The following is a 22,762-nucleotide window of genomic DNA, read 5'->3' as shown; positions in this document are numbered from 1 at the left end:
GAGCAGCAGTAGAACCAGGAATCGGAGTATGAAGCAGTGGTGGGCTTCCCAACCCACAGAGCAAGTACAGCCGAGGGCTTTTAGGCAGGAAGTTGGCTTGTGGAGTAGGGGTTCTCTGGGCACTTAATTCAAGGAGATGGGTTCACTGACCACAGAGCTTGTGCTCGATGCTTTCCGGCTGAGGCTTACGTGGAGTGATATGCTCTTTGGGCACTTGCTAGCCGCCCTAAAGGGACTTTGTAACATGTCCTCCTGAACAACACTAGCCTGAGCATTTCTCACCTGCACTCTAAGCTGCCGAGTTCCTTCAGAAACCCTGTTAGCATGACTGTGGTCTGCAGGTGCTGTGCAGCTACGGCGATGGATTATCTCACCTCAGATGGAAAGTCGAGAACACGGTGTGTGACAGAATGCAACACGAAACATGGAGTGAATGAAACCACTTTATTGAGGACACACAGGACTCCCCTAGTATTCGTCCCCTTCCTCCTCTTCTCCCTCCCCCTCCACACTATCCATGCCCACCTCCTCGTAATCCTTCTCCAGGGCAGCCATATCCTCTCGGGCCTCAGAGAACTCGCCCTCTTCCATGCCCTCACCCACATACCAGTGCACGAACGCCCGCTTGGCATACATCAGGTCAAACTTGTGGTCCAGGCGTGCCCAGGCCTCGGCGATGGCGGTTGTGTTGCTCAGCATGCACACGGCACGCTGCACCTTCGCCAGGTCACCCCCAGGCACCACAGTGGGTGGCTGGTAGTTGATGCCAACCTTAAAGCCCGTCGGGCACCAGTCCACAAACTGGATAGTACGCTTGGTCTTGATGGTGGCGATGGCAGCGTTGACATCCTTGGGCACCACGTCTCCACGGTACAGCAGGCAGCAGGCCATGTACTTGCCATGGCGGGGGTCGCACTTCACCATCTGGTTGGCGGGCTCGAAGCAGGCGTTGGTGATCTCGGCCACGGACAGCTGCTCGTGGTAGGCCTTCTCAGCAGAGATGACGGGTGCATAGGTGGCCAGGGGGAAGTGGATGCGAGGGTAGGGCACCAGGTTGGTCTGGAACTCGGTCAGGTCCACATTGAGGGCACCATCGAAGCGCAGGGAAGCCGTGATGGAGGACACGATTTGGCCGATGAGGCGGTTGAGGTTGGTGTAGGTGGGGCGCTCGATGTCCAGGTTGCGGCGGCAGATGTCATAGATGGCCTCGTTGTCCACCATGAAGGCGCAGTCGGAGTGCTCCAGGGTGGTGTGGGTGGTCAGGATGGAGTTGTAGGGCTCGACCACGGCCGTGGAGACCTGGGGGGCTGGGTAGATGGAGAACTCCAGCTTGGACTTCTTGCCGTAGTCCACCGAGAGCCGCTCCATCAGCAGGGAGGTGAAGCCCGAGCCCGTGCCCCCACCAAAGCTGTGGAAGATGAGGAAGCCCTGGAGCCCCGTGCACTGGTCAGCCTAGAAAGTTAAGAGGAAGGGAATACGGGGTGTAAACTGCAGGGAGCAAACAGGAGTGAGCTGATTTATGTTGTTTCAAATTCCCCAAAGAGGAATAATATCCTTGAAAGACTTTCCAAAGAGCACAAACTAGGTCCTGAGAGAGGAAGGATCCCCTCTTTTGATTCCGTCTGTTTAGGGAAATCCTGAAGTCCCTAACTGACTGCTCTCCTGAATCTTGTTTAAAGGTTATTTAATGACATTTAGTACCACCACCTGCCAACTCCAATCTGTCTCATACTCATTCCCCCCCCCACTCCCACCCCCGTGTAACTTCAGGGTTATTTGAAGAGGGGGCTTCTCTATTGAGTCAACAATTTAGGAAACCTCATTCTCATTCTTGTGGGGCAGGTATCAAAACCAACTAGGCTTTGTAGGGCTTCGGGCCATACTGAAGACCCCATTCTTCATAAAACCTCTGCCCACATTGGTTGCAAAACAAGATGCCCTTCTGGGTGTCTGTGGCCATGGCGCTGTCAGCCAGTCCATGGGCATGTTTGCACGAGTCATCCTTCTGCCCAGCATCAGCCAGCGCCTGGCAGGCTGAGAGGACCCCAGCTGCAGACCCTTCCGCTTAGCCTCCCGCTTAGAGTGCAGGCCTCCCACTCTTCCTGGTCCTGCGAGTGTCAGACTTGGACATGGCTCTCCCAAGGGCTGGAACAACTCTGTCCCCACTGCCTGCTCTCCAGCCCTCTCAGGACAAGGATCCAGATTCCCTCACCAGCTTCCGAATCCGGTCCAGCACCAGGTCAATGAGCTCCTTTCCAATGGTGTAGTGTCCGCGGGCATAGTTATTGGCGGCATCTTCCTTGCCTGTGATGAGCTGCTCTGGATGGAAGAGCTGGCGGTACGTGCCGGTCCGAACCTCATCTGCAACAAACAGAGTTTGAGCCTTCTTCCCCTGCGCCTGGCTCCCAGCGCCCCCATGGAAACCGGTAGGCCCCAGCTCTTATCCGCGTTGAAGGCTGGGGCTATTGTCTGCCCCTTAAAGTGTCCTTCAATGACAAGAAGAGGGACATGGGGTGATGCCGGACTCAGGAGCTGAGCAACAGGAACCCACAGTGTGGGTGTTCTAGTTGACTGCAGCCGCTGGAGAGCAATCCCCATGACCACTAGTGCCTTTCTGTCCCGGAGGAGGATTTGCTGCGGTATCCAGGGAGGAGGCCACTCACCGATCACAGTGGGCTCCAGGTCCACAAACACCGCCCGGGGCACGTGCTTCCCAGCCCCAGTTTCACTGAAGAAGGTGTTGAAGGAGTCATCCCCTCCTCCGATGGTCTTGTCACTGGGCATCTGCCCATCGGGTTGGATCCCATGCTCCAAGCAGTAGAGCTCCCAGCAGGCATTGCCAATCTGCACACCGGCCTGGCCCACGTGGACGGAGATGCACTCGCGCTAAAGAAGCAAAGGCCAGAGAGCGCCCTTAGCCGAGAACAGCATATCGTGCCTGGACACGGTTCCTGCCTTCCTTCCTGGAGGGGTTCTCTGGCTGTGAGCAAGGCTTCCGGACAGGGCTCTCCTTGCCCCACCCCCTGGGGCTGAGCATTCCTCAGTGCCTTTGAGGACCAACATTCACCACTAGCTTTAGGGGCTGGGCCAAAACCCTGGGGGAAGCAGAAGAGGTGGGTCATTCTAAGATTAAGGGTCTTGCCTAGTGACTAAGCATCTTGGGGAACATTGAAGGAGACCACATTAGTCTGGTGGGCAATGATAACCAACACATTCCTGTTCAGAACAAGATGAGGGGCCATTGGTGAGGGAATAGAGGCCTTGGATGGGGTGAATGGTTCATGTCCTCAATTGCTAACTGAAGTTTAAAAGTTCAAGTCCACAGAGAGGTGCCTCCAAAGCAAAGTTTAGCACCTCCCTTCCAAACGCTGAGCCAGTTAAGGCCCACGGAGCACATTTCGACCCCGATACGCCCGCGGGGCTGCCAGGAGTCCGGTATGACATGACAGCAACGAGTGGCAAGGGAATAAGCGGGAGCCAGCCGAGTCATTAAAGGTCAGAGACAAGGAAGAGGTTTAGAAAAGCAGAGAGAACACTGGGCCCATGAGCCAGCTCACTACCAGGGAGGAGGAGGAGGAGGAGGAAAAGGAGGAGAGTGGGCTTGGAGCCTGGGACGGTCCACCATGGCCTTGATGTGCATGAGCTGGTGCTTTCTCTCTTGGGTGTGAGTGGCTGGGGAGTAGTGAGCCTGGGATGAGAGGTTCTCCCCACATGATGATTCAAGCCGATGCTACAAGGCCTCTAGGCCCTTGAAGCAGGACTGGTTCCAGAACAAAGGGAGGTCCTCTGGCTTCCCCTCGAAGTGACTTGAGTCTCTGTTGGGTGTGGGACGTGGAGCTGGTTCTAGGGAGACATGACCGTAGTAGCGCATGCTCCCTGCCCTCAAGAAACCCAGTGTCCGGGCAGCGAAGAGGGTGATACTTAGACAGATGCTGCTGTTGTTGTTAGCTACGTCCCTCTGGTTCTGCCTCGTAGTGACCCTGTGCACAACAGAACAGAACACTGCCCAGTCCTGCCATCCTCACAAGCACCCTGTGTTGGAGCCCACTGCTGCAGGCAGCGTCTATCCATCTTGTAGAGGGTCTTCCTCTTTTTTACGGTCCCTCTACCAAGTGAGATATTCACTCACACTCACTCACTGCCACTGAGTCGATTCAAACTCGCAGCGACCCTAGAGGACAGGGTAGACCTGCCCCTGTGGGCTTCTGAGACGGTCACTCTTTATAGAAGTAGAAAAGCCTCATCTTTCTCTCTCAGAGGATCTAGTGGTTTTGAACTGCTCACCTTGTGGTTAGCAGCCCAAACTCAGAACCCACTTGGCCACCAAGGCTCCTCAAACTCACTGCCGTTGAGTAGACTCCGACAAATAGTGACCCTGTACTAGGGTAGTGGGATGTTAGGGGGCTTCAAAAAGGTCATGGGAAAGCAGACATAAAAGATCAACAGAATGTTCCCATGACCTTGTGAAGCCTGCTTGTCTACTGCCATTTCAGCATGCAAAGTAATTCCACAAAACCGTAAAGACAAAACAAGCACACCCATCACACTTCCCCAAACTTTAAAGCTTAGCAAGAGCTGTGAACTCGTCCGCTGCTGGTGGAAGCCCCAGTCCTCTGCTAATATCTCTTAACGCAGAAGAAAGCCATGCCCTAGAGAGGCGCTCGCTCGCACAGGTAAGCAGGGAGACAGCAGCACAGAATGGAAGCCAATCTGCGTCCATCAACGGGCGAGACTGGATGACCACTGATTCCGGAGTGGACTCACTCGGAGTGGAATCAGCCGATGTCCAGGAGATGACCACCAGTCATAACGTACACGATGGCAGCCTCAAAAAGGTGACAGTCACTGGAATCAGAATCAACTCGACCGCAACATTTTTGCTCTAACTTGCAAAACCATCCTATGCGCTGTTGATTTCTTACTTTATCTAACTGATACATGAATAACGTTATGTCCTTGTCATCGACGTGAGTCTTACGGAAATGGGTAAACCTAGGGGAACTATCAGCCCCCACTGTGCAATAGCGGAAGGCCCTGGTCGGGGCAGTGTTTCCTTCTGCCGCACCCAGGGTTGCTATGAGTCGGGACAGCCCTACGGTCCCTGACAACAGCTAGACAAGGAGGGAAGGGGCAATCGGAAGGAGTCCAGTTTTTACACAGGGAGGCCTGGGCGTTCTGAGATTCCTCAAAAAGCCTTTTTGCCTGTCTGAGATATTTTTAAATGCTCTTCATCACACACGAAGCATGTCATCAACTCTTTTATAGGACACAAGTGACTTGACTCCTTGGGATTTCCAGATAAACAGGCCTCATCCATAAATGATCCAGATGCTGCCCATTATTTATTTCTCGTGACCAAGACTTTTCGTAACTCTCGGTCTTGGTCACGAGAAGCAAAGAAGTCATGGGGCGGCATATGCTTGCTCATGGACGAAGCCTGTTTGTCTAAAGAGAAACGGGAGAGACGATTCAGAGCTCCTTCCTAGAGTCACCACGAGGACTGTGTGACATAAGGCATGCAAAGTACTGGACTCAGCACCTTATCCAGACTGGGCTGGGCCCTACCAACTTCCCAGCCCTCACATCCAGAAGTCCTGAGACGAGAAGCCAATGAGGTAGGCTGGAAGGGATGCCAGCACACCGGGACTGGGGAAACCCGCAGGCCCAGGAGGGATGCCGCAAATGATTAATGTGCTCAGATGCTAACTTAAACCTTGGCCCTCTGAGTTCATCCAGAGGTGCCTCAGAAGAAAGGCCTGGTAATCTATTTTGGGGGGAAAGAAAACAAATAGCCATTAAAAACCTTATGGATCAGAGTCAACTCTGACACACAGGAGGTTGCTATGAATCAGAATGCACCCAACAGCTGCTGGGTGAGGAAGAAGCCCCCGTCCAGGCCAATGCTGGCTGCTGCACCTCTGGGCTTGCTCAGACTCTGACCACCTAGCAAGCCACACACACACACACACACACACACACACACACACACATTGCCAGAACAGCTGGCCTATGTGAGGTGTCTGACGCACAGCCGAGCTGCCCTGGGAAACTGGGCAACACTCCTCTTGGAGTGCAGCACACTGGGGACAAAGACCTCAGCCTCTGGAGCCCCACAGCCCTGGCTTCAAGCCCCTCCCCTCTGTGACCTTGGCTTCCCCAACACCTTTTCTGGGCTATGAGACTAGTGTGCTCTCTAGACGAATCCTCTCTGTTTAGCGACCGTTCATCGGGCATTAAGGTGGGGGCCAGGCACTGCACTAAGTGCGTCACCTGCTTTATCTCATTTCATCTTCACAGCCACCCCCTTTGGTAGGTGCTGTTAGGACCCCATGTTACAAATGGGGAAACTGACCTTCAGAAAAGGTTAAGCAACTGGCTCAGACTGTGAGCCACATGCTGCCCATTCCAAGCCAAAGGAGCTCTACTGGCTTCGTGGGTACATGCTGGACTGCCAAGCGCAAGGCCAGCAGTTCAAAACCATGGGCAGATTTGTGGGAGAAAGAGGTGGCTTTCTACTCAATCCATGGGGGTGGGGGAGGGGGCAGTTCTACCTTGTCCTATGGAGTCTCTATAGATTCTGCGTTGACTCAAAGGCAGTTTTTGTTTGTTTGTTTGTTTTTCATTCTAAGCCCGGAGTAGCCTGGTTCCAACTCTGCCCTGTTTGCTCTCTGACTTGCCCGGTGGGGCCCTGGGTCGATGATATCAAATGAGCTCACACACCACCCAGCTCGCTCTCGATAAATGGGAGGGGCTCCTTCTCCCAGCTCCCAGGGCCTCCCCTCTCTGCTGCGTGACTGCTGAGTGGACGTTAGACAAAGACACAGCAGAGGGCAGGGCAGCTGTGAAGGACAGCTTCCCTCGGCTGGGAGGTGGAACCCAGTCCACAGTCTCTTGCTGAGGCGGCTACCTAGGGTTTAGAGAGCCAGCCCTTGTCTGCAAGCCCTCTTTCTTCTCCATGCACCCACTCCCCACCCTCCACCCAGAGCCCTTTGGCAGACAGCTTTGCTCCTGAGCCTAGGCTCAGAGCCCCACCCTGGGCACCACACCCTGGCTTTCACCAATCCCCTGAGCAGGCCCCCACATGCCCAGACTTGGTGGGCTACCCTCACTTTTGGAAATCTCCTTCCCTCTGACCCCCTCAGGGTGTCTCCCAGACACCAGAGCTCTGTAGCCTTCCCTCACACCAGCCCCCTGAGCCCACTGGGACCCTGGGTGCAACCTCAGCCTCCCCACTCCTGCTCACCATATTGCCTGATGTCTGTCTGTCTGTCTGCTGCTCAAAGGAAGGCAGGGGGTGGATATGGGAGAAACCCAGAACCAGCCCTCCACTTTATACTCTCTGGCCAGCTCTGGGGAGGAGGGGTGCGGGGGCGGTGTTGTTAGAAACGGGCCCGGGAGAGCAGACCTGTTGGCTTGGTGACAGAGCAGCAGGCAAGCGCTGGGCCTGCCCCAAACAGGGGAATGAGGTGGGGTGAGCAGAGGAGGGGTGGGGTGGTGCCCAACACAGGTGTCTAGGCCCTTGAGCACAAAGCGTCCGTTGCTCAGTTACACAATCCCGTCTCCTGGCGATGCAGCCTGGCCCGAAGCTGAGAGAGGATTCAGAAATCAACACCCACTACCACCCACCCACACAGCTCCAGCACCACCTTCTTCTCTTCTCTGCTCACCCCCATGGAGTGTGGGGGAGGCTAGAGAGGGATCTGCAGTGAACCAGAAATAATGGGTCCAAGGGCAAGAGATCAGGGCTCCGGGAATGCTGGGTGGAAACTCAGCTGACCACAGGACCTGCAGAGCTAGTACGAACCAGGGCTAACAGCATGGACTTTGGTGTCAACTCGAGATTAATTTTAGTCCTATCTCACACCTTCTTTGTGCCTCAGTTTTCTCATCGGTGAAATGGAGACAGGGGGTGTTATAAAGGTTGTTACAAGCTAAACTTTCTGAAGCGCTTGGTCCAAAATCTCTCTTGCTCTCTGTGGAGAAAGCAAGATAGTAAGGACCGTCTCAGGTCAGAGGTCTTCCCAAAAGTCACCTCCTATTCCATTGCAGCAGCAAAGAAAGAGGAAGGCCTTCAAAGAGATGGATTGACACAGTGGCTGCAACAATAGTCTCAAGCACAGGGAGCCATTGTGAAGATGCTGGAGGACCAGGCAGTGTGTCCTCCTGTTGTGCATAGGGTCAATCGCTATGGGTCAGAATGACCCAATGGCACCTCGACGTTCCATTGCAAGGAGTCCTGTTGGCCTAGTGGGTTGCACATTGGTCTGGTAACCACAGAGTCAGAAGTTCAAACCCACCAGCAACCTGCAGGAGCAAGATGAGGCTTCCTGGGATCAACTTGATGGCAGTGGGCATTCCATTGCACGCCTGACCTTATTCTTCCAAAATAGTCTCCCCGTGGCCGTAGGAGCCCTGGTGGTGTAGTGGTTATATACTGAACTGTGATCTGCATAGTTGGCAGTTCGAAACCACCAGCAGCTCCTTAGGAGAAAGACTTTCTACTCCTGTTAACAGTTACCATATCAGAAACCCACAAAGGGGGGAAAGGGGTGTTATGATTCAGCAATGACTTGATGGCAGTGAGTTCATGGCCTTAGGAAAAATGAGGAACCAAAAATGTTTGTCTCTCCTATCTGTATGTTGCTTTCTGGTTCTGAAGGTCCTTGGAGTCTCTAGTCCCTCAACAACATGGTGAGGTAGGCCGCGGCAAAGGAAATGGAAGCCTCTTGTGTCACGGTGCAAAGCCACCTGGGAGTAATTAGCGGTGGAATTAGGGTTCATCTGGGACTCGGGCTCAGAGCGGCTCTTCTCTCCATGTGGTGATGATTTCACTGTCCCGGGGCCGCCCGTGTCTTTCTTGGTGGTGCTGGTGGTATCCGTTGCCATCAAGCTGACCCCTGAATCATGGCAACCCCAATCCACCACGGGGCAAAAGGCTGCCCGTCCTGTGCCACCCCATGGTCAGTGACAAATGGGACCATTGTGAGCCAGAACATTCGCATCAGCTGGTTTTTGAACTAGACTCCAGGCCTTTCTTCCAGGTTTGTCTTAGCCCGGAAGCTGTCCTGAAACCTCTTCGGCATCATTGCCACACACAAGCTACCTGTGACAGATGGGTGGGAGCTGCTGCCTGATTTCTGCCTCCGTTGTTGTGGTTAGGTGCCGTTGCGTCGGTTCTGAGTCAGCGAACCTGTGTACAACAGCACAAAACACTGCCTGGTCCCACTCCGTCTTCACAATTGTTCTTACAGCTGAACCCTGCTGCAGCCACTATGTCTGTCCGTCTTGTTAAGGGCCTTCCTTTCGTTTCACTGCCCATCTATGTTACCAGGCATGATGCCAATCCCAAGGTCAATCTTTAGCACTCCTTTGCGCACCCCTGAACTTCTCTCCTCCACCACCCTCCTCTATTTCCAGTACCGTCGTTTGATTAAAGCCTGGCAGGTCCTGGTAAAATCCATTCCTTCTCCCAACTCTGTACCTGCACCCACCTAGCTAAACATGGGCTGCAGAAAAAGCATGCTGGGTGACCTCACAGCAGTTCGTGCCTACTAACCTTACACGAACCCTGAAGGCTGCCTGGAAACCATGTTACATTTCTCTAGCTGCTGCTCAGATAGCAACTGTAAACAGGAACATGGTTGCCAGGTTAGCAAATAAAAGGTTTTCTATCTAGCAACCCTACCCAGGAAGTAATTGCTAATGTGAAATGCCAGCGGCTGCGACCAATGGTGGCACGTTATTTAACATTGGAGACCTCCCCAGAGCTTCTTTGACCACAGCGGACAGTGGGAACGGCCCAGAATCTCTAGGCTGCTGGTTCTGGCTGTGGACTGAAGTCAGTGGAAGTCAGCCCCGGCACTTCTCCCTCTCACCTGCAATGCAGCTGAGTAGCGGTCCACAGGTAAGGAAGCCCAGCCTCCCAGGACATGGGTCCAGGAAACCAGAGACCTCAGGAATTACTATCCAGGGGGAGAGAGGGATTGGGGACCCAGTGTCCCCAAGGCGCTAACCATTCTCTTGTCTGGCACTTTAACTTTTCCCTACTGGTCTTGGAAGTTGGGCATCAGCCGAGGCATCGCCCAAGTGTGGGAAGAAAACAATCTTAAAGGTATCCTTGAGGGAAAGATCTCATTCACTCACTGCCACTGAGTCGACTGGCTACATAGATACTGTAGGGCAGAGGTGAATTGCCCCGGTGGGTTTCCAAGGACGTCAATCAGTGTGTGTGTGTGTGTGTGTGTGTGTGTGTGTGTGTGTGTGTGAAATAAGGTTTCTTGCTAGCTTTATTTCCTAATCGCTACAATAAAACTTTATTGTATCTTTTCAAACAGAATGTATTTTTAAAAAAAACTGATCAGAATTTTTCCACACATAGAGTTCTACATGGTAGACTACAGTGCAACACTATTCTTGTTACATAACTAGAGGAATTCCATTATACCCAAAATCACAGGGTAAGCAAAATAGTAATAAGATCCTAGGCCATTGGAATAAGATAATTTGATGAATCCTTTAGAGCAGAGGTTTTCAACCTGTGGGTCGCGACCCCTTTGGGTGTCAAACAACCCTTTCACAGGAGTTGCCTGATTCATAACAGTAGTAAAATGACAGTTATAAAGTAGCAATGAAAACAATGTTATGGTTGGGGGGTCACCACCATATGAGGAACTGTATGAGAGGGTGGTGGCATGAGGAAGATTGAGAACTACTGCTCTAGAGTGTGTTTGAGGAGTTGCAAATGGTAGTGTAGGAACCCTGATAGCGTAGTGGCTATGTGTTGGCTGCGATCCGCATGGTCCGAAGTTCAAAATCACCAGCAGCTCTGTGAGAGAAAGACTGGGCTTTCTGCTCCGGTAAACAGTTACAGTCTTGGAAACCCAAGGGCGGTAGCTATGAGTCCGCATTAACTCAATAAAATTGAGTTTGGTTTTGTTTTAGTGACGTGATGGTGACGTGTTGGGCTGCTATCCTCCAGGTTAGCATTTCGAAACCACCAAACGCGCCTGGGGAGAAAGATGAGGCTTTCTATTTCTGTAAAGAAGTACAGTCTCAGAAACCCACAGGAGTAGTTTTGCCCTGCCCAAAGAGTTGCTATAGGTCAAAATTGACTCAATGGCAGTGAGGTTTGTTTGTGTGGGGTTTTTTCTTTAGTTTTTAGAGCATGTTTAGAAAATAGAGGGGGAGGGGAAAGAACAACGTACACATTGCAGTCAAGAGCAGAATTCTTTACAGTTTGGTCCATTTCAGACACTCAAGCATGGACACACACTCCCTCTGTCTCCTCCCACTTCCCCGCCCACCCCCACACGTCAGTCCCACCCCTTCCCAAGAGAAACGTTCAGGCATCAGATCCTAGTGACCCCCCGATCTGCCTTGCTGGAGGACATTCATTGACCAAGACAAACTTTCCCACCACAGGAAGGCTGTACATCTTCACAGGAGCCGAAAGCTTCATCTTTCTCCTATGGAGCAGCTGGTGGGTTTGAACTTTGGATCTATGGTTAGCAACCCATCAAGTAGCTTCCTATGCCACTGGGGTTTCTTTGGGGAAAGGGATAGTCATCAATAAAACAGACTGAGAGTTTCAAAGTCAATATTGAATCTAAATTAGGAACTGAGAGGTATTCAATACCACTCATTCCTTCAACAAGTAATTTGCATGACTGCCATGTGTCAGGTGGTAAGGCCTCAGTGAGGTGAGGCCTTACACACACACACACACACACAATCACAGAGTCTGTGCTCTTAAGGAGCTGACATTCTAATGGGGAAGACAAAAAATAAACAAGTTTTTTTAAAATCATTTTACTAGGGGCTCTTACAGCTTTTTTTTTTTTTTGCTCTTACAGCTCTTATAACATTCCATACGTCCTTTGTATCAAGCATATTTGTACATATGTTGCCATCATTTCCAGAACATTTTCTACTTGAGCCCTTGGTATAAGTTCCCCTTTTTTCCCCTCCCTCCCCCCTCACCATGAATCCTTGATCAATTGTATGTTGTTATTATTATTTCGTATCTTTAAACGTTTTTTAAAATACAGTTCTTACTAGTAATGAGCATATGATGAAACCACAAAGGATTATGGGGCAGAAAGAGCTGGGGGCAGGGTGGGGAGGCTACAACTTTTAGATGGAACAGAGAGGCAACAGTTCTCTCTGAAAGCGATCTTTGACCCAGACCCGAATGAGGAAAAGTCAGTCATGCAGATTCTGGAAAATAGTGCTCCAGGCAGAGGGAATGGGAGCGGCAAGGGTCAAGGTCTGAACAAGCCCCGTGTAGTCAAGGAAACGGCAGCGAGAGTCAGAGAGAAAGGTACCAGGTGAGGTCACAGAGGAAGCCGAGGCTTGGCACGAATGTGCAAAGGGAGGATTCGAGGCAAGTCCGGTTGCTTGGGAGAGGTCGTGGTAGCATCTGTGTGGGAAAGGGATGATAGGGGGTGGAAGTCCAAGAAGGAAGCTGGTGGGAGGTTTCTGTCATCCCAGATCTGAGGGAATGTTGGCCTGGAGAGCGGCAGCAGTGGAGAGGAGATGGTCACCAGCAAAGTGATAGGACAGGCTGGTACGGAGTGGAGGCAGTGGGCCCCCACCGTCTGGCCTGCCCCCCACCCTCAGCCTTCTCTCAGCTGGCGAGGGCCTGGTTTTCTTTAAGCATTCAGCCTTCCACTTGCCCCAGAGAGATGGCTTTTACGCAGACCTACGGAGTCTTACTGTCTCCCAGACAATGCCCACTCATAGCGATCTCCTGCGGGGTTGCAAGAGTAGAAGGCCCTGTCTTTCTCCCTCAGAGCAGCTGGTGGTTTGGGATGCCTGCTGACCACGCGGATCTCTGCCCAACGCTTAACCACTGCACCCCAGGGCTCCATAGACCCAGCGAGGAAGTACATACGAACCAAGCCACTCATGGTACTTCCAGGCCCTCCTCCTTGTGACTGGCTTAGTCTTGGAGCTAATAAGATAGAAGAATAGGAGAGGCTTTTTTCTCCTCGATGAAAAGAGATGTGGAGGAAACTCCCTTTTCTGCCTTGGGTCGGTGTCTGTGGCGGTTACATAATCTCCTGTCAACTTGAGGACATTAAGAGTGAAGGTGTGGGGTCTAGTCTGTCAATCAGGTCACAGCCTGATGGATGCCTCCTTGTGGACCTTGGCCTTCTCATGAGGATTCTGGGAACTTCACCTCTCTCTCTGTTTCGCATTCCTGTTGACAAGCCACATGGAGCTACGCTGATGGCAGCCAGAGCCCTGGAGATGCGTCCACTGCATTGGATCCACAGGGCTTTCCACCCACCAGCCTGTGACCTTCCTGCTTTCGGCATCATTGCATGTGCTGCCTGAGTCTGAAGAGAAATTCATGGACTAATATTGGACTTATGGGCTAGTATCAAACTTAAGGACTTGATGTGGACTGGGCTGGGATGTCTTATTGATGCATAATTACTGCTTGATATAAAGTTCTCTCTTACAGATATATGAGTGTCAATGAATTTGTTTCTCTAGTCATCCCGGACTAACAGTGCCATAGGAGGACATGATGCTTAGAGCTGCTGCAGCCAGCTTGTCATCCTCAGGAAAGAACCCCACCACCCATGGGGCCAGAGCAGAAAGCTGGAAATACCGGAGTAAATAGTGACATCACTAGAGCCACCATACACTCAGATTTAGGAGAATAGACGTCCTCATTGTTTAAGTTGCTGTTGGCTAGGCTTTCCACTCCTTGCAGCCAAAAGGTCTAACTAGTGACAGTGGGCATGCAGGAGAGAAACAGGGCGGGTAGGAAACTGAGAGTTCTACTTTGAACTGGTTCAGTGTGCAATGTCTCATGGGATGCCAAGCATGTAAACAGATACTTGAATTTGATGTTCAGGGGAGCAGTCAGAACTGGAACTATAAATTGAAGTCATCATCATATGGGTGATATGTAATTCTTCTTACTGTATTCTTTCACCAGTATTGAAATGTATCTATTCTAGTTCCTTTTATTTGGGGATGACCATAAGAAACATTACAATAATGTTTTTATCCTGGAGAGATTTGAACAGATCTGAAAGCCGAGCGAGTATAACACGATCCTACAGAATCATTCTCAAGCCTCTGCTGTTGCTCCTTCAGAGAACAGTAAATGAAGCACAGAGATCCCTGGGGATGTGAAGGTGATCTGGCTGCGACATCTGTCACCCCATTGATCGCCAGGGTTGATTCAGCTGATCTGGCTGGCTAGGTGGGTGTCCCCTTCCTCCCTCACCACTCCATGTGCGTCCCTCCTGAAGCTGCATGCTCGGTTGAAGAGGACCACCTTCCCTGACAGAAGGACCATCCTTCGGTCAAGGGCATATGAGTAGCTGCACTCCCCTGCTAGAACCTCCAAACAAATCTCAAGAGAACCCCAGCTGAACTATGGGGAGCACTCCTTAGAGAGAAAGTCAGCAAAGACTACCAAGAAGAAGCAACCAACAGGGTGGGATAAAAGTCAGCATAGGGTGGTGTGATGGAAGCCAAGAAGAAGCCTAGTGTTTGAAAGGAGCAAACGTGATCAATGCTGTCAAACAGAGCTAAGGGACTGAGAAGGTCAGAGTTGCCACGGTGGAGGTGACTTAGCGACCTTGGTTGGAGCCGAGCCTGGAGCCTATTGAGGAGGGAAGGCATGAAGGCAGTGGCGTGTGGTGTGTCATCTCTTGGGAAGGCGGTGCTGGGAGAGGCTCATAGAGACCTCCAGGTGGACTCCAAGAAACACTCTCAGCCTTGCAGACCCTGCCACACTGGTGCAGGGTGGAGGTAGGACCCAGGGGAAAGGTTAGAAAGATGCCAAGAACAGTGGCAAAGGGAAGAAGAAGGAGGAGGAGGAGGAGGAGAAGAAGAAGAGACTGCCAGACACATGTTGATGCTAAGAAGCCATTCAACGGGAAGAGTGAAGTGGCTGGCACTGATTTTTAGATTCAGTACGTCTAAACCAAATAATAACAAATTCACTGCCATTGAGTTGATTCAGACTCACAGTGGCCTATAGAACAGGATAGAACTGCTCTGTGGATTTCCGACACTGCTAACTCTTTACAAGAGAAGAAAACCTTGCCTTCTTCCAGCAGAGTGGCTGGTGGTTTCAAACTGTTGACCTTGTGGATAGCAGCCCAATGCAGATTCATTATGCCCCCCGGGGCTCCTCTGGTACATGCATGTGAATGTATGATGGTGTTCTGTATAGTCACGTGGACCATTACCTGCATGCCCACTCAGAGCTGGTGGTCCTCTTTCAGGGCATCTGCATGTGCACTGAGGAAATACACACTCTCCTTCATGCGTGCACACAGACTCAACAGCTTGGGCATTTCTTCTTGCGCCATGGACTTCTCTGGTTTCCTTGCTGCAGGGCCCAGGGTAGCAAATGTGTGTCATAGGGGCTGGGTGTGTGATGCTCATTGGCGACAGGCACTCACTCTGCTTCTGTCATGAGCAGACCAAGAGAGTGATGAGAATTGTGGGGAACTGGAGCAGGATTGGATCCTGAGAAGGCCATACCCATACCACCCAGTGCCATTTGTTGCTGCTTCTGTGCCTTCATACTATTGTAACGTATCACCACAAATGTAACAGCTTAAAGCAATGCAAGTGTTATTCTTACGTTTTTTACAGTTCTGGAAGGTGGAGTCCAAACTAGTCTTACAGGGATAGAATCAAGGTGCCAGCAAGACTCTGGGGGAACAATCTGTTCTCTTGCCTCCTCAGCTTCTCGAGGCCACTCACATTCCTTGACTTGTGGCCCCTTCCTTCTTTAAAGACAGCAATCCCTTCACTAGCACCTCTGCTTCTGTCTTTGCCTCTCCTCGGATTCTGGCCCTCCTGCCTCTTTAAAAAAAAATCATTTTATTGGGGGCTCGTACAACTCTTATCACAATCCATACATCCACCCATTGTGTCAAGCACATTTGTACATTCATTGCCCTCATCATCCTCAAAGCATTTGCTCTCCCTCCTGCCTCTTTCTGTGACTGTCTACACCCCCCTGAATAAGCCAGGGGAAGCTCGAAATCCTTTGTCACATTTGTAAAGTTCCTTTTGCCAAAGGAGCTAACTCATTCCCAGTTTCTTGGAAGTAGGATTCGGACATCTTGGGGGTGGGCTCGGGAGGGGGGAGGGGGGAGTGATTAGTCTCCCTGCCTCCAGTGAGACATGTGAATGCAGAACCAGACCTGGTCAGGCCAGGTTTTCCGGTTCTTTTTTCAAGATAAACTAGAAATCCAGGTTTTCCGATGACAGTGCAGAAAAGAATGGACAGTCACCTTTAGGAAAGCCTACTTGGAATGTTGGCTCCTGCTCTCAGGAAGGAAGGTGCCTCTCAGCCTGACCAGGCCCACATGTCACTGAAGAGGACAGGTCCCCCTGCCTTAGACAATAGGATGTATGCTGAACAGCTGTTTGTTTGTTGGGGGGGGGGTGTCTGGACTTTTTTATGTGCTGGGCCGAGGGGCCTATAAAATGACTCAGGCATCAGCTGCATCAAGTCAATTTGGACCCAGGGTGACACATGTGTCCCAGTGGAACTGTGCTCCAGAGGGTTTTCCATGGCTGATTTGAAGGCAGTCAACTCAACAGCCAGGCACCTCTGGGTGGCTTCAAACTCCCAAACTTCTAGTTGGCAGCTGGGTGCGTTAATAATTTGCAGTACCCAGGGATGCCCTTGGTGGCCATTTTAGGTGCCATCGAGTAAAACCTTGACTCACAGTGACCCCACGTGACAGGGTAGAAGTGCCCCATAGGTTTCTCTAGGCTGGGTCCTTGTGGGAGCAGAGCGCCCCATCTTTCTCCTGCAGACCCACTGGCTGGGTTCAAACCACCAGACTTTCAGTTAGTAGCTGAACGCTTAAACTTTGCAGACTAGCCCCCCAAAGAAGCCTGGGCACTGCCTCACAGGTGGGCCTTCCTGGGCAGAAACAGCCAGGGGAGTGAGGGAGGAAGGGAAAAAAAATGAGGAGCTGATATCAAGGGCTGAAGTCGAAAGAAAATGTTTTGAAAATGATGATGGCAATGAATGTACAAATGTGCTTGACACAATGGATGGATGTATGGATTGTGATAAGAGTTGTACGAGCCCCCAATAAAATGATTTCAAAAGAAATAAAGAAACAGCCCAGGGAAGTGCTAGGCGTTTTCACTGCTGGTGAAGCGTGTGCTTGTGGGAGCGCTGGGCGGAGGGGGGAGTGGAGAGCCCCAATCCCCCCAGCACCCTACCTGTGTGTTCCCCTCAGAATAGCTGGCTGGGCCCTCGCTGCATCACTGTAATAATCAGCGTCAGCTGTGGGGCCCACAGTAACCTAAGTCCCTGAGCCCTTCCCAGCAATCTTCACACACAGGGGTGGTCAGGCAGTGCCCACCACCATGATAGTTCCTGGTTTTGTAAGATTCTAATATGGCGGAAGTTAGCATTGTGGAGGCCAAACAGAACATTTTTAAGGGGAAATGTGCCCTCCCAGCCACCAGCTTGCGATGTCTAACCTTTTAGAGGGTTGTCCTCACGTTCAGAAGCTCTAGTGATGCAGAGGTTCACCCTGAGGTCGGTGGTCTTCTAGAACCCTTGGGAAGGAAGCAATGAGGTAGTTCTGATCTATTCGGCAGCATTGCTATCAGTTGGAATCGCCTCAAAGGCAATGGGTTTGGTTTGGGGGTTTTACCCTAATGTTAGTCCCACCCTTGGCATTGCAACCGTTAGCACTCCATCACTAACTGTAAGATAGAAACCCCAACTGCCATGCGGTGTGTTCTGGCTCAGAGCGACCCTGTAGAAAGAGTATTGCTGCCCCTGTGGGTTTCTGAGATTGCAACTCCATACAGGGGTAGGCGGCCTCATCTTTCTTCTGTGGAGTGGCTGGAGCGGTTCGAATAGCTGACTTTGTGGTTAGCAGCCTGATACGTAGCACACTAGGCCACTAGGATTCTTGGCAGTTTAAACGTACCCAGAAGCTCCGTGGAAGAAAGGCCTGGAGATCTACCCCCATAAGAGTCACAGCCAAGAGAACCAGTTCTACTCTGTCCCGTAGGTTGCTGCAGATCGGAGTGGAGACCACACCAATGCTCCCAGCAGCTCCACAGTGAAGCCAGACCTTTAATAAACACTTAGCAAAGACCTGCCATGTGCTAAACACATACTAGATAAAGCAGGCAGTACTCCTTACCTTCCAAACATTTGCTAGCTAGTGGAATGGACGTATGCACAAATAGCTACATGCATGTGCTACTATTTCACGGTACCGCTTCCCAGCTACTCTGTTGCCACCGCGGGTTATTGTATCTTACTGTGTGGTACTGTCAGAGGGCCCTAGCCCAGGAGACCTTTCATGGTGTGTGGAGGAGAGGCAGGTGAAAACTAATCCTGGAGGGAAAGTTCTTAAGGACTTGAGGGCGGCTGCCTGCTTAATTTCCTCGGTGGAGTGAGGCAGCCAGAGAATCGTAAAGCAAGCGAGAGAAAGTAGGACAAGCTTACAACCAGCCCTGCTCTCTCTCGCATCGGAAATGGAATGTGGAAAGACGGACCTCAGCGTGTTAAGACCCCGGGCTCAGATCCTGCCCACCACGCAGGGCCCAGACCAAAGCAGGCCAAACCCACCGCCATAGAATTGATTCTCAGAGAGAAGAGGGTGAGAGCGAACGTCAGCGGTGGCAACAGAATCTTCGGTTTCTTTTTCCCTCCTCAGAGCCACTCTTCCTGGCGACCACGCGCAACAATGCTGATGCTTCCAGGTCGGAACGGTTGTCTCCTACTTATTGATGAAGATCCCAAAGACCTGGGACGCTTCGCGGGTCCAAGGTCACCATCCACAGGGCAGTCGGGATGTGAAGGAAGGTCAGGAGGGCGGGCGCCCGCCAGGGCCACCACGCCGGCAGGGAAGTGGGCAGGTAGCCTTGACCCCAGCTCACTAATAGTGACGGCGCTGATGACGGACAGCCCTTGGCTGGGCGGCTGGGCAGCCGGCCGGCGGGCCCAGCAGATTCCCGAGGTCAGCCCTCGCAGACAGGCGGCGGCTTGGCTCTACGGGAGAGGCTAGGGGTCCGCAGCACCATGGGGCTCAGGTTGTGCAGCTCCGGGTCGTTGGTCGCTCACGGCCGTCGGCGAAGGCCAGGCGTCCCGCCTGGGGACCCGCAGGCGGCGTGCCGCTGGAAGAGGGCTCCCAGGGCACGAGGCGAGCTGGGCCCCGGCCTGCCGGAGCCGCTCGGGAGGTGGGCGGGGGAGGGTCCAGGCGAAGGCTGGCCGAAGCCACCTCCGCAGGACCGCCCGGATGCCATGCGGCCGAAGTCTGCACACCTGGACCACCGGCGCCCCCATAACGAGGACGCAGGCGAGGGGCGCCCTGGTACGGCGCCCTGCGGGCCTGTGGTGGAACTCCGGAGCCTGGAGTGCCAGCTCCCAGCCTCGGGAAGCGCAGGGTTGAAGCCCCTGTGTCCATTCCCAGGCCAAGTCCGGCAGGTGAGAGGGCTCGGCGTGGCGGGGGGAGGAATCCTGCCGGAGCGCCACCCCTCGTGGTGGCCCACCTTCGGTCGGGGAGTGGCTCCGGGCTACCCAGCCCTCCAGTGGGCGGGCTGAGCGCGCGGGGCCCGCCTCCGCGTATAAGAGCGGTGCGGCACTGCAGCTAGCGCAGTTCTCACCGAGACCCGTCACCCCGACTCCACGTGAGAAGCACCGCCCGGACTCACCATGGTGAGTGCGGCCTGGCCCGCAGCGCGCCGGGCCCCGACTTTCCCTCTCCTGCTGAGGACCCTCCCCCTGCTCCCAGGACCCTCCAGTGGACCTTCCCGGTCCCGAAGAAGTGCGAGGGTTTGGGCCTCTTCTTGCCCCCCCATCCCCCTTCCTCCCCCTGGTGACTTTGCCCTAACCGTGGGGTCCACTCTCGGAGGCTGGGAGTCGGGGTTCGGGGCGCGGTGGCAGTCTTCCCTAACAGAGAGGGGTCCTCCTGCCCGTCTGTCCCAGCTCCACCAAGCACTAGTGCCCTAATCCGCGGGAGTCACGCGGACCCGCGCGAGCTCTCGGGGAGACCCACTTGGCTGCCCAGCTCGCCCCTCCCGCCCTGTAACTGAGCACGTGCTTGGCCCGAGGAGGTGGCAGGGGGTCAGGTTACTGGGTCCCACACCGCTTCTATGCCTACGCACTTCTCCTACCCACCTTACTGCCCGCGGGCCCCCACCCCCACCCCGCCCAGTGACTCAGCACCCCGCTTCCGAACCTAGAGGGGTGGCGGGAATGGGCTTTGGCACCAGGCGGAGAGCCGGCCTCTCCGTCCGGAGCCTGGTGCGCGGACAGGCAGAGACAGCTGGCGCGGAGCGAGAGCGCGGGCCGGGGCCCGGTGGGGGAGGGGGTCGTTGGGTGGTATTTATAGCCGGAAAGCGGGGGCCGAAATTCAACCCCCGCCTTGGGCTGGGAAGTAACTGCAAAGAATGTAGAGGGACGGCAGATGCTGGTCCGGTGAGCAAGGCGGAGCTCACCCGGTTACCATCGTGGCCCTACCGCAGGTTCCGCTTCCTTTTCTGGGTATTTGGTAACCGTCGTCCCGCCATTTCGGGGTTGCGAAAGGAAATTGCGCGGGGCCCCAGCGCCATCCACCTACCACTCTGGTGCTTCAGGGGTTAACCGGATTGGGAGGGACTGAGCCTAAGGCAGCAGCGAGGGTCCCAGAGTACGCAGCCCCTAGTGCCGGGGCTGCCCTCGGCGCCCCTTCGATGTGGCTCGAAATTGGTCATTTGGTCCTGGCTACTGAGGTGTCTGTAGGTGGGGAAGACGCCCGCCATGCGGGGGTGGCAGTGGGGAGAGGAGCCAGATGGGTTTGCTTCCCCAGCGCCAGATGGATTTAAAGGTGGGGGAAGAGGCCATCCAATATGGTCAATTGGTGCAAGCTGAGGCACCTGCAGCCCATAGGAAAGAAGAGGGGAGGGGGCCTGTGTGAAGTTCTAGTGGTTCATTCTCAAAGGAAAGACCCAGGTGAGGACCTCCCGCTGTAAACTCAGCCCCTGGCAGCCGTCGGAGCCGTGGCAGACTCTTGTGAAGCTCGCTTTGTGGGCAGCAAGAGGGATCCGGCTGAAAATTCTCTTGTCCTGGTGGCTGCAATGTATACCTTGCCCTCTGCGTCCTCCCTGGGTGTCTTGTGGACATGGCAGGGTCATGAAGCGCCACAGCTCTCCGTGGACAAGTTCCCCACTGAGAAGGCGGCCGAGGGATTGGCCTGTCCTGGATACCTCTGGTGGGGGAGTACTGAGACTGGGTAGCCCATCTGACCATTGCCCAGCCACACGCCCCCACTGCTGCTTCCAAGCTGAGTCATGCTATTAGCTGGTAGGGATAGAGTAAGAGGTGGGGGCTCATGAGGGGAAGCAATATGGTATGGGGTTCATGCCGTGTCCCCTCTGTCTATTCCCTCAGCGTGAATGCATCTCAGTCCACGTGGGGCAGGCAGGTGTCCAGATGGGCAATGCCTGCTGGGAGCTCTACTGCCTGGAACATGGGATTCAGCCTGATGGGCAGATGCCCAGCGACAAAACCATTGGTGGGGGAGACGACTCCTTCACCACCTTCTTCTGTGAAACGGGAGCTGGGAAGCACGTGCCCCGGGCCGTATTTGTGGACCTGGAGCCCACAGTGATCGGTGAGAAGAGGGGCAGGAGTCTAGGGCACTGGGAGGGTGACTGGCCTCTTTCTTCCCTGGCAAGAGGGTGCCGGGATCTGATGTCCCTAGCCCTCTTTGAGGCTGACAAAGGCAAACTAGGCCTGACAGCCACCGGCCCACTGCTGTGAGTGGGGTCACAGCAGGAGGTCTTGGAAAGAGTGGGAGAGGGGTGTGTGTGTGTGTGTGTGTGTGCAAACGTCAAGTTCTTAAAAAACAAAAAACAGGCTTCCTAGTCCCAGAGACTGGCAAAGAGTTTTCAGCCAAACAGTAGATGGAGGAGCAGGGGTGGGGCAACAGGTTCACTAGAAAGATATAGAGTCACCAGCCATTTGATTTGACGGCCAGCATTTAATTTATACAAGGGCAGAGTTCTGAAGGGGTAGGAAAGGGGGGCTGGAAAAAGAAAGCACAAGGGAAGGGACACGTGAGGTGTCACTGGGGGGACTCATCAATGACATGTGGATGAACTGTTGAATGGAAAGCTAGCTGCTGGGTAAACCTTTGCCCCATTCACAGAAAAAAGGTTTAAAAATAAAAGAAGACCAGCCGCTCTGGGGCTGGTTTTGACAACGGGGCTGGGTTCCTCTCCCTCTGTTATCTCATGGCTGGCAGAAGGATGTGCTCTTCCCTGCATCTGACCTCAGCTACCAGGCTGATGGCGGAGGATCTCCGCTGCGCCCAGGATAGCGGTTTTTGCTCTAACTCAGTGGTTGATGCCTTTCCAGATGAGATCCGCAATGGCCCATACCGCCAGCTATTCCATCCAGAGCAGCTCATCACCGGCAAGGAGGACGCTGCTAACAACTATGCCCGTGGCCACTATACCATCGGCAAGGAGATCATCGATCCGGTGCTGGACCGGATCCGCAAGCTGGTGAGGATCTGGAGGGGAGGGAGCGTCGCAGACCCTGAAGGGCTCGGACTGTTGTTTTCAGATCCACTTCCGGGCTCAGCTTTTAAATGGTGCGCAACACAACGCTGCAGCCCTGGAAGGCTTTGTAGTCTCTGTGGGACTGGATCGGTCTTCAGCTATTACGGAGCCCAAAGAGAGAGTCCCCAACATCCCGCCCCTGTCCCAACGTCGCTTTCCCTCTTGTCTTTCAGTCCGACCAGTGCAC

The 22,762-nt window shown here is 53.4% G+C and overlaps 2 protein-coding genes across 2 annotated transcripts in view; one reads left to right on the top strand and one right to left on the bottom strand.

Annotated features, from left to right (window-relative positions):
• Positions 1-430: 430 nt before the first annotated feature.
• LOC101640153 (tubulin alpha-1D chain) lies at positions 431-7,296 on the bottom strand. Its single transcript, XM_045294713.1, has 4 exons — positions 7,244-7,296; positions 2,664-2,886; positions 2,213-2,361; positions 431-1,452 (listed from the first exon to the last, which is right to left on the bottom strand). The coding sequence occupies exons 1-4, from the start codon at positions 7,244-7,246 to the stop codon at positions 469-471; spliced, it is 1,359 nt and encodes a 452-aa protein (XP_045150648.1). The 5' UTR covers positions 7,247-7,296; the 3' UTR covers positions 431-468.
• Positions 7,297-19,589: 12,293 nt separating this feature from the next.
• Positions 19,590-22,762, top strand: part of TUBA4A (tubulin alpha 4a) — a 4,215-nt gene continuing 1,042 nt past the window's right edge. Inside the window, exons 1-4 of the mRNA XM_045294193.1 lie at positions 19,590-19,687; positions 21,401-21,623; positions 22,370-22,518; positions 22,749-22,760. Of these exons, the coding sequence (XP_045150128.1) occupies positions 19,685-19,687; positions 21,401-21,623; positions 22,370-22,518; positions 22,749-22,760 (387 nt within the window). The 5' untranslated portion in view covers positions 19,590-19,684. The remainder of the gene's footprint in view (positions 19,688-21,400; positions 21,624-22,369; positions 22,519-22,748; positions 22,761-22,762) is intronic.

The sequence above is a fragment of the Echinops telfairi genome, unplaced genomic scaffold (genome assembly GCF_000313985.2).
Source record: "Echinops telfairi isolate 266 unplaced genomic scaffold, ASM31398v2 ScPeMD7_3;HRSCAF=10, whole genome shotgun sequence".
NCBI lineage: Eukaryota > Metazoa > Chordata > Mammalia > Afrosoricida > Tenrecidae > Echinops > Echinops telfairi.
Note: the sequence above shows the minus strand (reverse complement) of the source record. Positions and strands in the feature narration are given on the sequence as shown.